Raw genomic sequence first — 20,433 nt, forward strand, 5'->3', positions numbered from 1 at the left:
AACAGAGTTACTGGTAATCAAACATAGCATTTGCAGTGCTTCCGCTCCTCCTTCTGAATGCCACTGTGGCGTGCAGTTCAAATTTGATTTTGGATGTTCACGTAGACGCCACTACTATTTCCAATTTTGGCACCTACAACACACCAAACGCGGTTGTCCTCAGCGAGCCGCAGTGCACTCAGCCAGTGGACTCATCGCGGCACCCCCACGGCAGCCGCGGTATCTGCACTACGTACCAGACTGCAAGCTATATGCAACTGCAGCGTTTGCTTTGTGCACGACAGGGCTAGAGTGTGCGCTCGTGCTCATATGCTGCTGTTTGGCTGTGCTACGTGGTGCGGACCAGCTTTTTCCTGCACCATTTGACCGATGGATAGTAGCCACATCCATCTTGCGTTTTTTTTTTAAGCGCTATCAATAACTCGATCATTGCGAAGCGAAGTCTGCCAAGGCGTCTAACCAGAAGCAGCCAGGAGTGAGCGTGTTTGTGGTCTAACCTTAAGTTTCGTGAGATATTAGGCTGGTTGGATGTTCAAAACTAGTCTAAATAAGCGAGACCCAACAGCTACAAGATCGATAAGCCGGGTGGCCAAAGTTTAATTCCTGTGCAGGCGGCTGGGCGTGACCAGACGACTTCTTTCGAAAGTACGTAATTATTATCGAAATTCGAAAGCAGATTGTTGCTTACTTCAGCCTGTTTATTAAACTGTGTCAATAAATATGCACAATAACATTAAGAAGTGCACTGATCTAAACACTCTTCTTGACTGCTGTCAGCTATGGGCCAATAGCAGCCGCATATGGGAATCTACAACATTACGAAATAAAGCTTCCAGGAAAGAGTGAGGAGCAGGCTTCTGTTGAAAAGAGAGTGTTTGAGAGAAAGGTGACATCACACTCCGGCTTGAGAGATCCAGACGCCGTGCACCTCTGCAAAATTTGGCTGAGATGTTCTCGGCAGCATATGCTATCGGCGGACTGTGTTTTCACCAAACCCGAGGAGTGGTTCAGAGACCCTTTAACCAGCACCTTTGTAGCGGTAGCATAGGTGGCTATACATGTAGGCTGATTCGTCATGTGTGTTGTGTCCAACGGTGCGAGCGCTGGCATGGAAGGAGACTGCCATCCTCCTCTACCACAGCCGCCACAGGGGGAGAGGGCGGTGGTAGAAGAGGAACAAGCGCTTCACCACAGTTTCTAAACATTCAGAAGTTCCTAAGCTATATGGGCTCTGGGCAATATTTATTACATAAATCGTGCCTATTTATAGATTAGATATAGGCAAGCTCAATAAGCTATATGGGTTTGCAAAGTAGGACTTGTGTATTTAAATCCTGGTGGCGCATTCATTGCCATCATTGTATCTGTGGGCTGGCCCTTGTGCCGAAAAGCATCACATCATCATTTTCTGTGGGCTAAGTGAACTTGCTACTGCTGTGTGCATTTTTTTGTGCACTGCATCTTTAAATGTATGGATGTCGTGCCATTGAAAGTTTTTGCAAGTATCTTACTTCACTTGTCTTTAGTTCTGTGCAGGGTGACCTGTAGTTTAGCAATTTCTGCTCTATTTAATAGATTTATTTGTGTGTATGTGTGTGCAAATCTGTGCATGTGCAGATTACCACATACAGCATGAAGCCCTCATTAGTCAAACAACCTCTTAATCCTTGGCACCAAAGTAGGATTCCATTTGAGATATTAAAAGTAACGCTTCTGTTTGTGGCTATTGCAGTCTGCTCTTGCTAAATAAATTTCGCTTGTTAAACTGTATTTCGCTTCAGTGTCTATTGCCTGTGCCCTTCCTGATTCAATGGATAACTTGTGGCTTTTCAGTACCCCTATGTTCCACCACATATCACAAAGCCCAAAGAACATAAAAGGCTGTACCTTGTTCAACTTCCTGAAAAGGGTAAGACTTTTTTTTTCCCTCAATTGATGGAATGTGTCACATTTCACCTGTCTCACTATCTACAATACACACACATCACCCTCCGCGGTAGCCCAGTGGCTATGGCATTGCACTGCTGAGCTCGAGGTGGCGGCTCCAATCCCGGCTGCCACGTTTGCATTTGGATAGGGGCGAAAAACAAACGCTCATGCACTTAGATTTAGGTGCATGTTAAAGAAGCCCAAGTGGTCAAGCCCAAGTGCCTCATAATCGAATCGTGGCTTTGGTACATAAAATTCCAGAATTTAATAAATTTAATGAAAGTTGAATGGAACCTGTGGGTGTAGTTCTGTTTTAGTTTTTCTCTGGAGCTAGTGCTGGCCCAGGCTGCAGTATATACTGTTCAAGTTAAGGACACTGTAACCTCATGGTGACCAAGTTCTTATTTGGCAATCTCCAGGAGTACCCTCCCCGAGCTATGTAATGAACCGTCTGTGGGGCAGAAGTTAGCCCTGTACATTGCGGCAGCAAGCATTGATGTACATTACTAACTTGGTGGCATGTTCCAGAATAAATATTACCGTGCATTCGACAGCCACTGAGGGCAAGCCTGGAACTCTGGAAAGCAGTGGTTGAAAAAAAAAAAACATTGGGATGGGCAATGATGTTCATGCTAGTCTGGAAAGCAGGTGGCACTGCAGCATCTCGGAGCATTAGTATAGTCGCGCTTTTGTTTAGTAGAATTTGTGTGTAACTGCAGCATTATCCTAAATTGTGTGAATGTTTCCATGTGAACTTAGTCTGAATATCGTATGTACATTACATTTGAATTATACTTCCGTTACTTTAGAATATAATTGTGCAAGATTGACAGAACTTAGGCAACAATTGCTTGAAAGGAGTAGCACGCTCTCCTCTTTTCATGGATCCTTGAGATCATTGCAGTAGCTTACCCAGACAGGTCTTGTAACCATGTTTACTTGAATTTGTGCTGATTTGTAAACTACAAAACATTGCATCACAGAAAACTGGAGCTTTTTACCTGACTGCTTAAGCTGTACATGCAATTAAATTCTTTTATGTTGTCATTGTTTGAACAGCCTCTTTATGCAGGCTGTTCATACACAGCTTGCCAACAGTGTATGATGTTGACATCAAAATTTCTCATTTTAGTAAAGGGTAAACACATATATTGCGGCCATGCCTTTTGTTTTGCAGCGCTTTTTGCAGTCCCTAAAAACTACAAGTTGGTGGCTGCACCATTGTTTGAGCTCTACGACAATGCGCAAGGATATGGCCCCATCATCTCCAGCCTCCCGCAGGCTTTAAGCAGGTGACTGCATAGGCATTGCCTCTTTTCTTTACATCTGAATTGGCATGAACTGCCAGGAATTTCAGTGTAACATAGACCCTCATCATTGAACACTATTATTTCAAAGTGCCCCCCAAAAAAAGCCTCCTTATGGCAACTTTGAAAATAGAAAGTATGTGTCATCGAAAGTTTGACCTAATATTGAAAACTGTAGGGGCTATAACAAATCTTGATGGGAGAGAGTCCGGGCTGCTGCAAATGCAAAACAACTGTTTTATCGCCAGTGATCTTTGTGCTTGTACTGTGCTAATATCTCAATTGTTCATGCTTGAATTTTTACTGTCAAAGAAAACTGGCTAGAGGCCACCTATGCAGATTTCTAAGCTTATGCTTCTCTCTCTCTCTCTCTCTATACCACACTTGTGGTCAACTAACCTGCATAATTCTTTTCTTCTGATGCATCGTCATACCTGCCATCTTTCCTGAATTTCTCATGAAGTTCACAAATTTGGGCTCATTCTACACACTTTAATGAATGTTGCATCAAGTTTTACGAAAAAAAGGTCTCAGCATGACCTCCAAGATTAGGCAGCTCTCTCAGTGCTCTGGAAACCTCGGTCATAATCGTAATTGGTCTCAATAAAGACTGAAAGCGATAGTGTTGGAGCAGCTCATCAGTGGCGCACCGACGGGGGGGGTTTTGGGGGTTGTAACCCCCCCCCCCCTGAGGCTGACGTAACCCCCCCTTTTGTTTAACCTCTTTTCTTTCCTTGCGCATTTGAGTACTGAAACTTCGATGTAAAACGCGCAATCGTCTGCACACTCGCAAAAGGCGCATTCTTTTTGACAATTTCCCGTGAAGAAATTGAAATTAGTGCTGTTTAGATGGTATTGGCAAACTGTCACCCCCCCTGGCAGAGATCCTGGGTGCGCTACTGCTGCTCGTTGTTTTTCAGCAGGAGCCTGCTTGGCAGTGCCCAGTTACTTATAACCCTATTTCTCATTTAAAAGATTAGGAATTGGTTTTCACATATTTTTCATAGTCTACATCTGCATAGTTTGTCATCGAGAGTTCTATTTTCCATATTATGCATGTTGAATTTTGATGGAACGGTATGCACGAGTGTAAACAAGAAAGGTTTCCATCCACATGCTAGGAATAAAAACAAGGATTCAGAGTTGCTGCATTCAGGGGGTTGTACGGGAAGAAAACTTCATTGCTTGGAGAACCACTGCAAAGCTCTTTGAATAAATCCAGAGCACAAAAGTATGATGCGAAGAAAATGAAGCTTGCAAGTTATATCTTCATTTAACTTTACATCATGTGCTAAAGCCATCACAGAGCATACATTGGACTAGACAATACTACAGTGCAGTCTTGGGTATCATCTGCAAAAGTTTGCAATTATATGAATTCAATAATATTGTAATTACAGTTGCTTTCTGTCATATGCTACAGCTATCATAATAGGTATTTTATCTGCATGCAAAAATGCCAGCTAGTTTGCAAATGGATGCAGCTTTAAAAGTCTGTTCAATAGAGGCTACTCATACATTTGATGTATGCATAATAGGGTTTCTGCAGCTAGTAGCTGGCATGCAATAAGCGAGGACAGTGGTGCATGGTGAGTGAAGGCTTGTAAGCGGTGCATCAGCACAGGATGTAATGCAAGACCAGGCTCTGGTGGCACTGACTCAGAATTCTGCTCCACCTACTCTATGTGCTGCACAGTTCTTGTATGTGGAACCAGCTTATGATAAAATCCTGTTGGAATCTCAAGGAAGGCAGATACTGTGTCTGATGTATAGCATGGCATAGCAGGGAGAGGCCAAACATTGTAGCATACTGGTATTGCAATCTATTCATTTGCTTGAAAACTGCAACTTGAGAGGTGGACAAGCTAAGCAAAGAGGCTTACTATAATGTAAGGTTTTTTTGTTGTTGTTTTTTTTTTCGCACTAAATTTGATTATTTATCAGCCACCATTCATGGCAGGCAGACCATGGTAGTATGTGGGTGGAGTGCCGCTTGGACCACTGACGAAGCACGAAAAGGAATAGCCCTGGAATAAAATTGTTACATTATACTGGCCCAGGAGAAGTGAATTGGTTCTTTGTTATCCCCAAATCACTGTCACAAAAACTAATGGAACATCTAAACTTTGGCATTGTAGTCTCTCAAGCTGTGTTATGGTGTGACCAGTTTTCTTGCTCCTTATGGGCAACTGTATGCAGACTTGTGTCAGCAGTGGCTAAGGAGTCTGCAGTTTTTTTTTTTTTTTTTCTGTGTTTTGCACTGTAGCGAGGCAACTATAAGCTGTCCTAAAGCACTCAAAACTGAACTCTTGGGTGTGGACACACACATGGTAACAATATGTACACATTCATTTGCATGATTGTACTTCTGATTGGCTAATACCAGCTGTAGCTTAACTCCAGTGCTAGGTTATTGTGAAATGAAGTTGTGGTACTTCAGCTTGGCTTGTTAGCTAATGTTTATGTCTGTGTTTTTTCCAGATTCAACTTCATCTATTTGTGAATAATGAAATCGGACGTCTCAAAGAAATGTTTCTCTTCTGGCATTTCACACATCTGTCTGGCCATAGGGAGCTCTCATAGGGGCTTCCATTGTCAACCATGAGTAAGGAACGTCATGCCCAGCACCCCTCCAGTGCGCTCACTCATTCGCAGCCAGTTTCACCAGCCAGAGCACTTCAGCTATTTTATTTCGTATTAGAATAAATGTGCAAAGACACTAAGCTTTAGCTTAACAGAATCTGCTCCAGATCATCATGCTGTTTATTTTAGTTTTTTCTTTATTTACACACGCATATGTGATGACTGAACGCGTGTGGGAAATATTGTGTTAACATGAATGGACTGAAGGAATTAATTGCCTGTTATCAACCCAGTGCCAGGTTCACTTGATTCTACCTGCACTTTCCGTACTCGTGCAAAACAAGCAAGCTCGCCACCTCATACACAAGGCCTGCAGTATTTCTTCGGCATATGTACAGGAAATGTGCACCGTATGAAATGAATGGCAACCTGCAGATGCGGCCTTGCTGGACTGGTTAAGCAAATAGCATAATTTCCTGAACTAATTCAGGAAGTGCAAATGATTCTAATTGGCCTGCTGCATTCCTCCTTGAGATTGAAAACACTAACTCAAAATGCAGGTGATCAAGCAGATTGCAGCTCACACTAGTTGTGCAGAGTATCCTATATTGTACATGCCTGCGTAAGGAAGTTGGGGACATGTGCCTGTAAATAGCAGATGCTTGTGCATTCAGCATAAGTTCAAACACAAACAAGCAAGATCAGTTAGCATTTCTTTGTTTAACATTGCAATGTTGGCATGTTCCAGGTAGAAGTAGCATTCTGGAAATTTAGCATTATATTACTAACACAAATGTTTTCATATTGCACATTTTGGGTGATAGTGTGTGAAAGGTATTCCAATTTATTTTTCTCGTTTGTGTTGCTGTTTATGCTGATTCTGCATAGTGCATCTTTCTCATTGTCTGTTCTCAGTGTGGTAGAAACTATTGCACCTAGTCCAGCTGCTGCTCGTGTCATGTTCTGTGTTTCTTCCTCTTGGGGGCACAAAATGCACATCCTCCCATGAATAATTTCTTTTCCATTATTAAGGCACATGCATCTTCTGCACAGTGAAGCATTGTACACTTTACTGGAATTGTGTAATTTAGTTTGTTTACAGAAACCATGTTGCCATGTGCGCTTTTCTGTGGTATACCGTTAGTCTTTGGTATTTTAAGTGCTAATGAATTGTCTTGACTGCACAACGTGCTTTGCACAGAACTTGTTAGTATTTGACTTACCCTTTATTAATTTGCCTCACAAATGCATTAATGGGGCTTTTCGCTTTGTGCAACATTGCAAGGCTAACTGACGCCAGCTGGAAACTTCAAGAGGAACTTCAGCTCAGATGATAATCTTATTTCTATATCACTCAAGTGATTAATTAAACTGTGTTAGAAAGGAAATGTCAAATTCTTGTGTTTGATGAGTAGAATATTGATAAGTATACACCTTGCTTTTTTTTATTTAATTCCCCGCTCACAAATTTAAAGAAGCCGTGGAAAAAATGTTTTCAACTCTAAATGGAATACAGGATCTCTTAAGAAAGCTGCATGTGATGGTATTTAAAGGGACATCAATGATTTAATTTCAAATTGAAAGCATGAAATTGGTGCTTCAGTAATTCAACTTTTGCAAAAGTTATACAATATTGTGGGCAAACAGAGAAAGCCTCAAAGCCCGATGCCAACATTCCGACCAGAGGACTTGTCCTTGTAAGCTGCCCTGATAAAAAAAGTCCTGTCAGAATGTTGGCTCCAGGCTCAGGCTTTCCTCCTTCACCCAGTGTGGATCAATTCACCTCCACCATCTGTCTTCCACACAGTTTTAGATAAATGTTTTTGGTGCAGAGTTCAAGTGGTAAACTGATGTTTCACAAATATTGTTATCTGAGTGGAGTGGTTCAGCTAGCATGCCAACTGGAAGCAAGCAGTGAATGCTAGACCCAGTTTTTTTGTTTTTTGTTTTCGCATGCAGCATATTGCTGTGCAAATGTCTTGGCCAAAGCACACAGATTTGCATGCTGTGGATGAGCACCATGCAAGTGCACATTTGCTTCTTTGTTTGGATTACACAGCCAGTGTCTGTGGTTGCACTACAGGAGTGTGCTGCAGTTAAGAGTTTAGAGGCACATTATCTGGGCAAAGTTTTGTTTGTATGCTAAGCAGAGGATGTGTGCATGTTCATAAATTTTATCCCATGGCATCGCATTTCAGAGCTGTAAAGCGATAGCCGGCAAATCTGCCGAGCCTTTCTGCACATGTATCATACGTTGCTTGCTGTTGTTGACTACTAATGTGTGACATATTGATGAAAAGGTGGTTTTGGAGCCTCGACAGCACATGTTTACAACAGTAAGCAGCATCAAGTATGAGCTGATCATCTTTTTCTTCGCTCAGAATTTTTGCTAACAAGGCAACAGGTGGTCTTTTTCTGTGCATCTCAAGGAAATTGTCCAAAATAGTGCCTCGTGCTGAAGTCATTCCCAACATTTTTGTAGCTTTGGTCAGATTTTCTCGTTATTCATTAGAGGCATCAAAATGTAGAGTATTCACATGTGTAAGTCGTATTTTGCTTGACTGCAATTTACACATTATGCTGCTGTATATGCCTGAAGTGAATCATTTCCTAGAGAAGGATAATGTTTTTCCCTCCCTGCCATGGTTCTTTATTTTGTTGATGTAGTTCACTGTCCTAAATATGAAAAACCACCACTTGTCAGTCATTGATATTCACTGATGTACAGCCTGTGCCAGTATGAAAAAGGGAACACTTAATCTGTGTTCTAGTACCAATGCTTGCAAACGTGCTAGTTGTAGCCTCACTCACTGCTGTTTGCTATGCAGTTCTCGGGCTGTTGAAACTCCAGGTTATTGACCCTTTTATTTCACGAACAAGAAAAATTGCCAGTTTAAACACACATCTAGTGTTCCCTTTCGTATTGGTGTACCATGTCCATGTGAGCATGATATGACTGTATAGCTGATCACACAAGTTCTTGAAGCATGAAATTAGCGAGAAAGGACATATTTTTAAGCAACTTTGCCACACTGTCTCAAATTTAGAACAATGTGGTGGTTATATAGCAAAGCATCCACTGCACCTCTCCATTGGAGGGCGGACGCATTTGCTACAAAGAAGTGGTGCTTTGTCTTGGATCCTTTGCTCCTAAAGCTTTTGCGGATGGTGGTACATGGCATGGTGTGTGCCACTGATCCAAAAAGCACTGAAAAACATTTCAAGCCTGCTGATGCTTGTAATCCATTTGAAACAAGAATGATAAATGCATGAGTCAACTACAAAATTATGTGAATATGGGATTGTCTCCAACTCTGTGTAAAGCCACTGCACGTGTTGTTGCAATGACTTTTTTTGTTGTTGTTGTTGTTTTTTGCATATAGGTGAATAGTGTGCATTATTTCATATGTTTTTGTGTATTCGATTATTTCATGACCATACAGTTTCTGTAGGTTTGAGCTAGTGTAACAATTTGTGACTGCTGCTGGTAGTATGAAGAGCTGTCGGGCAGATGAAAATGTTGCATTTTGTTTAACGCAATAAAAATATGTTTAGAAACAAAGCTGGAATCTAAACTGGACATTTGTGCCAGAGAAAGCAAAGTGTTCACACCACGACTAAAAGCTCTTACTTCTGATCCAACTTTCTATCTTAGGAGATACTGTTAGATGGTGCCGTGGTATCTCCTTGCTCCTGGTAATGTTCTAGCAACTTGCTTTTTTATATATTGCACATTTCTAAGAGCCATAAAGCATTAAATGCCATTCCTTTTGTCAATTGCTTGGTTGTAATAGGGGGTTACTATACACTGTTATGATGTGTGGATACATAATGTGGCATGTAGTCTGATTTTCTTGCCCAAAAATTGTGGGTCCTGTGATGGTGCTTTGCTATTTGCATGTTTTCTGCTAAGTGATTTTGTTTTTAAAGTCTGCAGTAATGTGTGAGTAGCAGAAGGGAACATCTGCATTTACTTTCAAGTAGGATGTCTCCAGACATGTTTTAAAGCCTTGTCAGATGTGTATTTTGTGCTGCCTTACTAAAGATGTTACATTGTGACCCAGCTTTCATTCCAGAAAAGTCCACGGTTTAACTACCATATTTTGTAACAAAGCTCTGTGTCAAGCAACTAGCATTACAAAAGTGAATAGAAAGCCTTGTATAATGACTAAAGTTGATCCTTGTTTGGCAGTACTTTTCACTGCTGCCTGACCAATACAGCAATGTTACTTAGTTTGTGTCTTTGTTGAATTGGCCCGTTGTGTATTACAGTAGAACCCTGCTGCTACGTTTTCCCCGGGTGCTGCATTTTATTTATTTTATTTTTTATTATTATACCCTCAAGACCCAGAGGGCGTTACAGAGGGGGTGGGTACAATGTAAATGAAGAACAAAACAATAAAAAGAATTCATAGGAAAAAGTCAACAGCATTAGTTTGCAGCTACACCAGTAAGTGTTCAGTCACTGCAGACTTGAACAACGCTTGGTCCTCAGTGGCAGATGGAGGGGGGAAGGCGATTCCACTCTCTACTTGTCTTCGGAAGAAAGGAATATAAAAAGATTAGTGCAGCACAAAGGAACGGCTACTTTATTTGGGTGGTCAACACGTGATGAAAAGTAAGCAGGTTCTGAGTACTTGATTATGAAAGAAAATTTTATGAAAAAGCAAGAGACGGGAAATCCTTCTCATTACCTTGTTGCCTTGTAGCGTTTTCCTGGCAGTTACATCATTCTCGGCCGGTCCCGGCATTGATCCTATAGGACCTAATGCATTGGTAACCCCGCTGTTGCATCGCAACTGTGGGACCGTTCCCGCATCATGCGTTGCGAACTGCCACCCAGCACCGGCCCGAACGGCCATGTTGACCTTTCATTTTGCTTGGCGTGGTGACTTGACGATGGGATTGACCGTCCAAAGTACCGGGGGCGACACCTATGACGTATTTTTGGTTTCCACCCGCAAAAGCATGTCTTTTGAGATCAGTATTTGCTATCTAAAGATGGTGTCTATGACGCGTTGGGGCCCTAAAATTTGTTTTGGCGCATAGCTATACCGTTCAAGTTCAAGGGCGATAACGCCGCGCGCCGTGTGTGCGAGTGAAAGCGTGCGAGAGTCAGCCGACTTGCGGCTCAATCTCGCACGCGTGAGGGTAAAAAGGCGGGGCGGAAGCGCGCTTGTTCTGCGGCCCGCGAGGCACGGGAGTGGAGTAAGTGGAGGGGGGGGGGGGTTACTTAAGGGGCTTTAGGGTTACTCCGCGCGGGTGCCGTATCTTCTGCGACGCGGAAAAGTGCGCGCCCGCTGTAATCGGGCATCAACTGCGCGGGCCGTATCTTGAAAGCGATCTGCGTTGGGGGCAGAGTCTAGGCCGTGTAGGTGCGTCGACGGCTCGTAGCTTTGTGCATGCTGTGTGTTCTCGGCGCTCAGTTTGCGTTGAAGCGATGGACAGCACAAGGTCGCATCGCTCGCTGCTGCTGCGGCACTTCCTCACGCCAGCGTTTTGATAGCGAGCGTCCGCGCTCATCGAGTGTGATGTGTTCATGTTTGCCTGTGTGCGCTGACACCATGCTTGTTAATAAGGGAATGTTTATACGGACGATAAAGCTGTTATTCTTACTTTGTATAGCTGTCTACCAATTTGCTATCGCAATCGATGCTTCGGCATTCGGGCGAAACTGCGACTTTTTTTTTTTTTTCAAACGTAAGAATTAAAATTGTGCACTGTTCACTACTCTCATTTCTCAATTTTACCTGTTTCTCGGATCTTATGTTTTTTTACAGTCCCATGAAAACTTATCAGCAGGGTTCTACTAGTGTTTGGTACATGTAAAACATGCAACCTTTACCAGAGCATGCTTCAGAGCAAACTAGTAGTGCCAGCACACACAAGGACAGATCAAAGCAGAAAGGAAGACAAGATGAAAATTTTGCCATCCAGTTGACTAGCATGGTGTTGCACAGGAAATCTGTACAGGGCCTTGAGAAAGTTCAGATTCATAGAACAGAAATGTTCCTGCTTAATAGTCGCCGTTTACTGTAGTGGACAGCAACTATAAAGTCTTGTATAATCTTGGCGGCATTGTTTCTTTGCAGTACTTTGCAACTCTTTGCAATACTTGTCAACCTTGATGTAAACAAATCCTCTACGGGGGCCAGAGTAAAAGCAAGACACCCAGATTCACCAAAACTCGCTTCGTTTTCGACCAGCTGCTGTTATTGCCACAGTATTCGCGAACCTTGATAGCATTCTTCGTAACCAAATCCACCAATACTAAGGCTTTTTGTAACTTGTTTCATATATCATTGTTGACACCAGCTTGCTCTGAAACATTCTCTCCAAAGGATCCCTTGTTGCCGCTCTTGCTGATAGTGTTAGAGTACAAGTCAGAACTCGAAAGTGACGATAATTTCCTCGCAGTTCAAGCACAGGACAAGGAAGGAATGCCAACATATCTGTACAACTGGAGCATTGCTTTCCTTGCCTGCACAGGCCTCAAGGAAATTGCTTTTTCATGGCATTCCGTGTGTGGGCACTTTTGCATGCAGCAGCTTTAAAGCAGAAGTTGTATGGCTCGAGTGAACTTGAATTTGTTTTAAAAAAGGGGGGTGCTTGCTTTTTGTGAAAAAAAAAAAATTAGAAATGTTTTGCTGCTTTTTTGTGTGTGCACGCTGTACACTGTCAGCTTTCAGCCATTTGTAACCCGTTTCATATCATTGGTGCCATGTACAGATGCAGTAAAGGAGTTCCTGGTGTACAGTTGAACTCGCTTCTATGGATGTCTGATATTTATTTCAACACTTGAAATACTGTGCTGAAAGGTGCAAGTAAAAACACGTGTTTTCAACGCGTAGTTTGAGGCGCATATTGTCTCGGAGCTCCTTTTGCATGCTTTGCGAATGTAAGCCTCTGCAGATCGAGTGAAGGTGCCTGAAGGGTTGTAGGGCTTGAGAAGTTAGGTATGCTCTTGTTTGTTTGTATGGTTCTACACTTAAACAGCCGTGCTTAAGGGGGGAAGCGGGTCTTTGAGTCCAAAAATCGCGAAAAAAATCAGTTTTTTGAAAATGCTATTTTTGCATTCTGCCGCTGCTGATGCATAACCTCGCCAATTTTCATGCGTCCTAGATCAGTATTTTAGCCGTAACAAGTTATATAACATCAGAAAGCTGAATTTTTACCGATGGAAGCGCAAAAAACCAGCTTTCTCAGCGCCGCGCTGCTGCCGTTCTACGTTCGATACGGCAGCCATTTTGGTCTCATTCGAAAGAGCCGCGCTTTTTCTCTAGCCGCGCTTGTTTCCATCCACAAAGAATACGTAGAAAATGCGCGCCAGAAGAAGGTCCCACCGCGTGAGCCTATTCGCGGAGTGAGCGCACGTGACGGAATTACGCCTTCCGATTCGCGGAGCCCCCCCCCCCGCGTCGTCTGCTGCGCACGCTAACCGGCGAGTTGACGTCGCCATCTTGTTCGTCGTTCGTGACAGCCTTTTCTGTCTGATTACGCTGGGAAGATTTCAACTCCGCGCAAGTTCGGCAAGAATTGCAGAGGCTGTTTTCGGACGTCCAAAACAGACTGCGCACTGCGGTGGAGTATTCGCACGGTGCCAAGCTATCTAGGCGAAGTGCACCGCAGCCGCCGAGAGGGAATTAGGCCTGCTGGGCTCTCGGCGCCGTTTTTAAACTTTTATCATGGCGAAGCCATATCGAAAGTTCCGCAGTGTGCATAAATTTGGTAAGAATCGCAAGAAAACTAGCGGAAAGCGCGATCATGGCTTGGGTTCATCACAAGTGATTCCAGCGCAGGACAGCGTAGCGGCGCAACGCGATTCATCGGTCGAAATGCCGATTTCTGCACTAGTTTCGGCGGCCGCCTCGGACGACATCGGTGATCGGCAGCGTGGCACAAGGATTGACACAACGTTCTTGACCGATCGCGCACAACAGCGTAAACAGACTGAAGATAAGATAAGCAGCTTATCCTCAACTTCCGCGAGCGAGCGCAAAATGTGAACGCTTACGACGGCGCGTGAGGACTCTGACCCGTCGGCGGCCACCTACGTGATCGTCGACCTCTCCGCAATCAACAGGCTGCGGTGCCGTTTCGATTAAAAATGGTGCGCGTGACTATGGAATTGCGGTGAAACTGTGTTTAGAGTGCAGCAACTGTGGAACTGTTGACAGTGAGTGGAGTTCTCGGCGGACACCCGGCGCGGCAAAATGCACCCCATTTAAAGTGAATATCCTTGCGGCGCGTGCCATTCAAAGCACAAGAAATGGCCAGGCAGGCATTTCCTACAGAGGACTTCACCACAAAAGTAAACTCAACCCTGCTGCAACAAGGGCTGCAGAAAAAGTCCTCTCTGACTGTGCCATGGCAGTGCAAAAGTTATAACGAGAGCTGTACTTTGACAGCCCAGGTAATGTGGCTATCTGTTATGATGGCACATGGATGACCAGAGGCCACCTGTCACACATTGGTGTGGGTGTAGTTATAGAGCTGTTTTCGGGATATGTTTTGGACTTCGTTGTCCTATCAAATTTTTGTGCCGGCTGCCAGCGTGCACCACCGAAAAAAGACCCAAATTAGATTGTTTGGGAGTGCCAGAAAAACACTGCAAATCGGGCTGCGTGGAGGTAGAGGCAGTGGTCACCCTCTTTGAGCGCTCAATCTCCCGTCATGGGTTGCGGTACACAGTGATGCTGTGTGATGGCGACAGTAGGTCCTGTCGTGCTGTTGAAGAAGCAAAAGTTTATGGGTTTATACAGGTCCAAAAAGAGGACTGTATAAACCACGTCCAAAAACGAATGGGTACCACCCTACGCAATCTTGTGCATAAGCATAAAGGTTCTGGTGACACACTGAGTGGAAGAGTCCGGCTGACAGGTGATGTCATAGAAAAATTCTCTAGGTACTATGGTTAGGCTTTAAAGTCCAATGCAATGCACCGGGTAGCCACATATTGTCACGAGCCTCGAGGAGTAGCCCGGAAGGTTTAATAAACGTAGAGCAGCTGGCTCTTGGAAGACGCGACCGTCGGGGCTAGCTCGAGCAGAGAAGGGGCGCGCGGTCTTCTTTCTTCTCTAGGGCTCGACCCACTCTTGCCCTCGACCCACTACCTACAGGTGGCAATATCCCCCCTTACGAACAAAAGCATCGCCTCGATGCTAAAAAAAGAATAAGTGTAGAAGACAAAGAAGAAGAAGGCAGGCAAAGCGAAAGTACACAAAAAAGTAGCCGTGACGCCGGCACAGTCAATCAACGAAGAAGCAATCTCCCAAAGATAAATGAAAAGTAGAAACAAAGAAGGGAATGAGAGAAAAAAACGAAAGCAAAAAAAAGTTACGGACGCGCAATGTACGGCTTCATGCGCACAACATGAACTATGTCTGAGGTCGGTTGTCTTTGTGTCCTATTCCGCGTCTGCGATGTTGTGTCCGGAACAACTTCGTAGTTTACATCACTGACGCGGCGGAGCACTTTATACGGACCGAATACCGGCTCAGCAGCTTTTCACAGAGGCCACGACGGCGAACGGGGTCCACACCCAAACTTGGTCCCCGGGGTTGTAGGACACGTCCCTGTGGCGGATGTTGTAGCGTCGTGCGTCTGCCTGCTGCTGCTGGCCGATATGCAGCCGCGCGAGCTGCCGAGCTTCCTCAGCACGCTCTGCAAATTCCTCGGCGTCAGTTGTAAATAGGTCAGCGTCTTGACACGGCAGCATAGCGTCCAGCATCGTCTGGACTTCGCGACCGTAGAGAAGGCGAAAGGGCGTGAAGCGCGTCGTCTCTTGCACGGCGGTGTTATACGCGAAGGTCACGTAAGGCAAGATCCGATCCCAAGTTTTATGTTGAACGTCGATGTACATTGCGAGCATGTCTGTTACCGTCTTATTCAGTCGCTCTGTAAGTCCGTTGGTCTGCGGATGGTACGCGGTCGTCTTGCGATGCCTGGTGTTGCTCAATTCAAAAACTTCGTCCATAAGCTGCGCTGTGAATGCTGTCCCTCTGTCTGTTATTACAGTGGAGGGAGCACCGTGACGCAAGACGATGTGGCGCATGAAGAAACTGCGCTACTCTGAGGCCGTGGCTCGTGGGATCGCCTGCGTCTCAGCATAGCGTGTTAAATAATCTGTCGCGACGATCACCCATTTGTTGCCGTCGGCCGAGAGAGGAAACGGTCCGAGAATGTCCATGCCGACTTGGTCCGAAAGGCGTGTGAGGTGCTTCAATTGGCTGAAGTAAGCCAGCCGGTTTAACGGATGGTGTCTTGCGGCGCTGGCATTCACGACAGCCTTTAACGTACTGTTTGACGCTTGCCGAAAGCCCGGGCCAATAGTACATTTCGCTTACTCTAGCGAGTGTTCGCGAAAAGCCTACATGACCAGATGTCGGTTCGTCATGGCAAGCGAAGAGGATGTCGTCGCGCATGTCCCTTGGAACCACCAGGAGGTAAAGCACGGCTGGTCGAACGAGCATTCTTCTTATAAAGCAGGTTGTCTCGCAGACAGAAGGACGTAAGCGAGCGGGACAGATGGCGTGGTATGGTTGTGTAGCGGCCCTCTAAATGATCGATGATCGGTCTAATCTCAGCGTCGTCACGCTGCCGTCTGCTCAAGTCCGACGAACTAATGGCGCCCAGGAAGCCGTCATCATCCTCTGTGTCCTGACTGGCAGGATCAATGGGTGCGCGGGACAGCGTGTCAGCGTCTTCATGCTTACGGCCAGACTTATAAACGATGGTTGATGTCAAATTCTTGTAGCCGCAAGCTCCACCGTGCCAGTCGTCCTGAAGGGTCGCGCATGCTTGCCAGCCAACAGAGGGCATGGTGGTCCGTCACTACTTTGAAGGGACGACCATACAGATAGGGGCGAAACTTGATGATCGCCCACACGACCGCCAGGCACTCTTTCTCCGTAGTCGAATAATTCGCCTCGGCACGGGACAGGGAGCGGCTGGCATACGCTATAACTCTTTCCACTCCATCTTGAAGCTGAACGAGCACTGCGCCAAGGCCAATGCTGCTAGCATCGGTATGCACCTCAGTATCAGCATCATCGTCAAAATGTGCAAGAACGGGTGCTGACTGCAGGCGGTGTCGTAATTCAGCAAAAGCCGCCTGTTGCTCGTTATGCCACACAAATGGCGTATCGTCCCTTGTAAGGCGTGTCAGGGGTTCCGCTATCTTCGAAAAGCCTTTAATAAACCGGCGATAGTAGGCGCACAAACCCAGGAAGCGCCGGACGGCCTTCTTATCGGCAGGAGCTGGAAACGCGGCCACAGCGGCAAGCTTGTCTGGATCGGGTCGGACCCCTTTGGCGCTTACTACATGCCCGAGGAACTTGAGCTCTTCGTAACCAAAGTGGCACTTTTCGGGCTTAAGTGTGAGGTCTGCCGATCGGATGGCTTCTAGCACACTCCGTAGGCGGTGAGATGCTGCTCGAACGTTTCGGAGAAGATGACCACATCATCCAGGTACACAAGACAGGCCTGCCACTTCAGTCCAGTAAGGACAGTGTCCATCATTCGTTGGAAAGTAGCCGGGGCTGAACACAAGCCAAAAGGAAGCACTCGAAATTCATAGAGCCCATCTGGAGTCACAAAGGCTGTTTTCTCTCGGTCGCGTTCGTCTACCTCGATTTGCCAGTACCCGCTTTTTAAATCGAGAGAAGAAAAATAGTGAGCACGCCGTATAGTCTATCTAATGAGTCGTCGATACGCGGCAGCGGGTACACGTCCTTTTTAGTCACGGTTGTTGAGCTTGCGGTAGTCGACACAGAAGCGTAGCGTTCCGTCTTTCTTTTTGACAAGAACAACCGGAGACGACCACGGGCTGTTGGAAGGTTCGATGACGCCATCGTCAAGCATCTCCCGGACTTGCGTACGTATGGCTTCGCGTTCTTTTGCCGACACGCGGTAAGGCTGCTGGTGTATCGGGCGTGCGTCTTCGTACGTGATGATCCTGTGTTTAGTGATGGAAGTCTGGCGTACCTTGGAAGAATGTGCGAAGCATGTCCTGAATTCGAGCAAGAGCTTGCGCAGTGCTGTCTGGCTATCGGTGGACAGTTCAGAATTGATGTCGAGATGGCCCAGAGACGTGTCTGCTGTCTCCACTACTTCTGACGTGAAACAGTTGTTAACGTTTGCTACTGCGTCTGCAAACGCTAATGAAGTGCCGCGGAACAGGTGTCGGTGCTCGTAGCTAAAGTTGGTGACAAGCAATTGCGAATGACCAGCACGAATCTGTATAACACTTCGAGCCACGCAAACACCTTGCTTCAGTAGGTGTTCCAAGTTGCTTTCGGCCACCGCTTCGCCATCGCGTAAGCCACAGCATGTGACGTCGACGAGGACACTGGCTCGTGGAGGAAGCGTTACACTGTCTGCCGAAACACGGAGTACGTCGTCGCGCCGTTGGCCGTCTTGCACGTCGACTGCTCGTTCGGAAGAGAAAGTGATACGACGCTCTTGCAGATCGATAATCGCGCCGTACTCCTGCAGGAAGTCAACCCCAAGAATAACGTCGCGGGAGCATTCGCGTAAGACAAGGCAGCTCGCTACGAATGTTGATCCTTGAATCTCAACTCTAGTCGTGCAGGCGCCCAGTGGAGTAACCGACGTGGCCGCCAGCCGTCCGAATCTGCGAGTTATGCCAGGGGCGTGATCACTTTCTTCAGCTGCGTTGCTATTTTCCCGCTTAGAATCGTGTAGTCTGGCGCCGGTGTCCACTAAAGCACTAACGGCATAACCGTCAATAGTCACTGGTATATCGAGCGAAAGCCGGTCGTCCCGTTCAGCTGCAGGTGATGTCGGATCGGTAGGTTTCCGTAACTGCGGTCCGTCGGAGGTCTCCAGCGCTTCGACCGTCAGCGACCTCGCCCCAAAGATCGCCTCAGTTAGTTTTTCCCGGCGGGGACTGGTCGACCGCTCGGGGAGAATACCGCTGGGGCGGAGGTGAAAATCGTCTCGGAGACGGCGATCGCGACTGCCGCCTGGCAGGCGGTGGCAAGCGCTGCTGAGAGAGGTAGTCCTCAATGTCCCGGGGTCGCTGGCCGTATCGGGGCGGCGGCGAGTATGGCGGGAAAAGCCGCGAATCCCAAGGCGCCGGTAGGGGCACTGGCGGTACAGGTGGTCAGCTTCACCGCAAGTGGAAGCACAGAGGCCGATGGTCTGGTGTGCGCCAAACATCCGACTTCCGAGGGGGCGGGCGTCTGTCGTCGACGTGGTGAACCGCTCGCTCCGAATGGTGGGCAAATGGAGCGGCATGAATAACGGGCGGCGTGGTGTACCCAGCGTCGTAGTACGGTATCGGCTGTGCCGACTGAACTGACACCGTAGCAACCAGCACGAACGAACAGCGGCGGAGAGGAAGCAGGGCGCTTCAGGGCTTCGCGTAGGTCGCACGGGGGGTATTCCAGGAGGTACTGGCGCGGCGTTAGCAGGAGGCAAGGTGTCACGAAGGGCCTGGTGCAGTCGTCCTTTATAATGCTTGCTATGGAGCTTACCGTAGGTTGCGGTGTTTACAGCGCTTTTGCAAACTCTCACGCACTACAGAGCGGATGAGTTCTCGCAGAGAGTCAACCGTTGCTTCCTATGGCCGCGAAAATGTCAGCAGTAGACATGCTGTTCGCTTGCGCTATATAGGTTCGAGCGGTGCAGAAGCATTTTTTCCATGGTCCACGGCCTCGGACAAGAACTCCGCGACCGTCTTCGGAGGGCTCCGTACGAGGCCCGCGAAGAGTTGCTCCTTGACCCCCGCGCATCCAGATGAACGTAACTTCTTCTCCTCCGTCATCCTTGGATTTCCGCTCGTCGGAAGAGGCGCGTCATGTCTTCGACGTACGTGGTCACAGTTTCGTTTGGCAAATGGACGCGGGCTTGAATCGCTCGTTCCGCTCGTTCGTGGCGATCGGCACTGTGTAGGTCTCCAAGAGTTGCCGACAAAACTCGCCGCCACGACGTCAGTTGCTCCTCGCGGTTCTGAAACACGTACGCGCGCCATCCTCCAGGTAGAAGTAGACTGTCGGAGTTTTTTCCGTTTCGTTCCATTCGTTCACGGAGGCCACGCGCTCGTATTCGACATCCAGTCTTCGACGTCTTCGAACACTGCCGTGAAACGTCTTCGGGATCCGTGCGTTCTCAAGTGTGCACCGGTTCGGAATCGTGCTCCCGGTACCGGTTGAGGTGGTTTGAAGGGAAGCGCTGGTCATACCGGTTGATGTGGTGGGAACTTTAGCGTTGACGACTTCTGGAGACAGTCCACTGATCCTGCGGCTGGCCCCGATGCACGGGAGTGTCGACAGGCACTGGATTCGTAGCGCGGATCCTTGGAGGGGTCTGCAACATCCGTGAAGACGCTTACCCAGCACTCCACCAGTTTGTCACGAGCCTCGAGGAGTAGCCCGGAAGGTTTAATAAACGTAGAGCAGCTGGCTCTTGGAAGACGCGACCGTCGGGGCTAGCTCGAGCAGAGAAGATGATGATGATGATGATATCCTCAGCACATGGCTCGTACCCACTCCGGGGATTGGCCAAGAATTGGGCACCCTGAACTTTTAGGTACGGTTTTTGAAACTACTGTTACAGTGCAATTTTAGTAATCAGAACAGACAGAATAATT

At 46.8% G+C, this 20,433-nt stretch overlaps 1 protein-coding gene across 2 annotated transcripts in view; it reads left to right on the top strand.

Annotated features, from left to right (window-relative positions):
* The window catches only part of LOC119436204 (cleavage and polyadenylation specificity factor subunit 5-like), a 33,418-nt gene that overhangs the window by 12,313 nt on the left and 672 nt on the right, over positions 1-20,433 (top strand). The window contains exons 5-7 of one of the 2 annotated variants that reach the window (XM_037702988.2): positions 1,834-1,909; positions 3,107-3,221; positions 5,718-5,957. In XM_037702988.2, the coding sequence (XP_037558916.2) occupies positions 1,834-1,909; positions 3,107-3,221; positions 5,718-5,739 (213 nt within the window). In that variant the 3' untranslated portion in view covers positions 5,740-5,957. Of the gene's footprint in view, positions 1-1,833; positions 1,910-3,106; positions 3,222-5,717; positions 5,958-20,433 lie in introns of those variants that run through there. The other variant, XM_049656233.1, reaches the window with a different exon arrangement.

The sequence above is a fragment of the Dermacentor silvarum genome, chromosome 1, assembly GCF_013339745.2.
Source record: "Dermacentor silvarum isolate Dsil-2018 chromosome 1, BIME_Dsil_1.4, whole genome shotgun sequence".
NCBI classification, from domain to species: Eukaryota; Metazoa; Arthropoda; class Arachnida; order Ixodida; family Ixodidae; genus Dermacentor; species Dermacentor silvarum.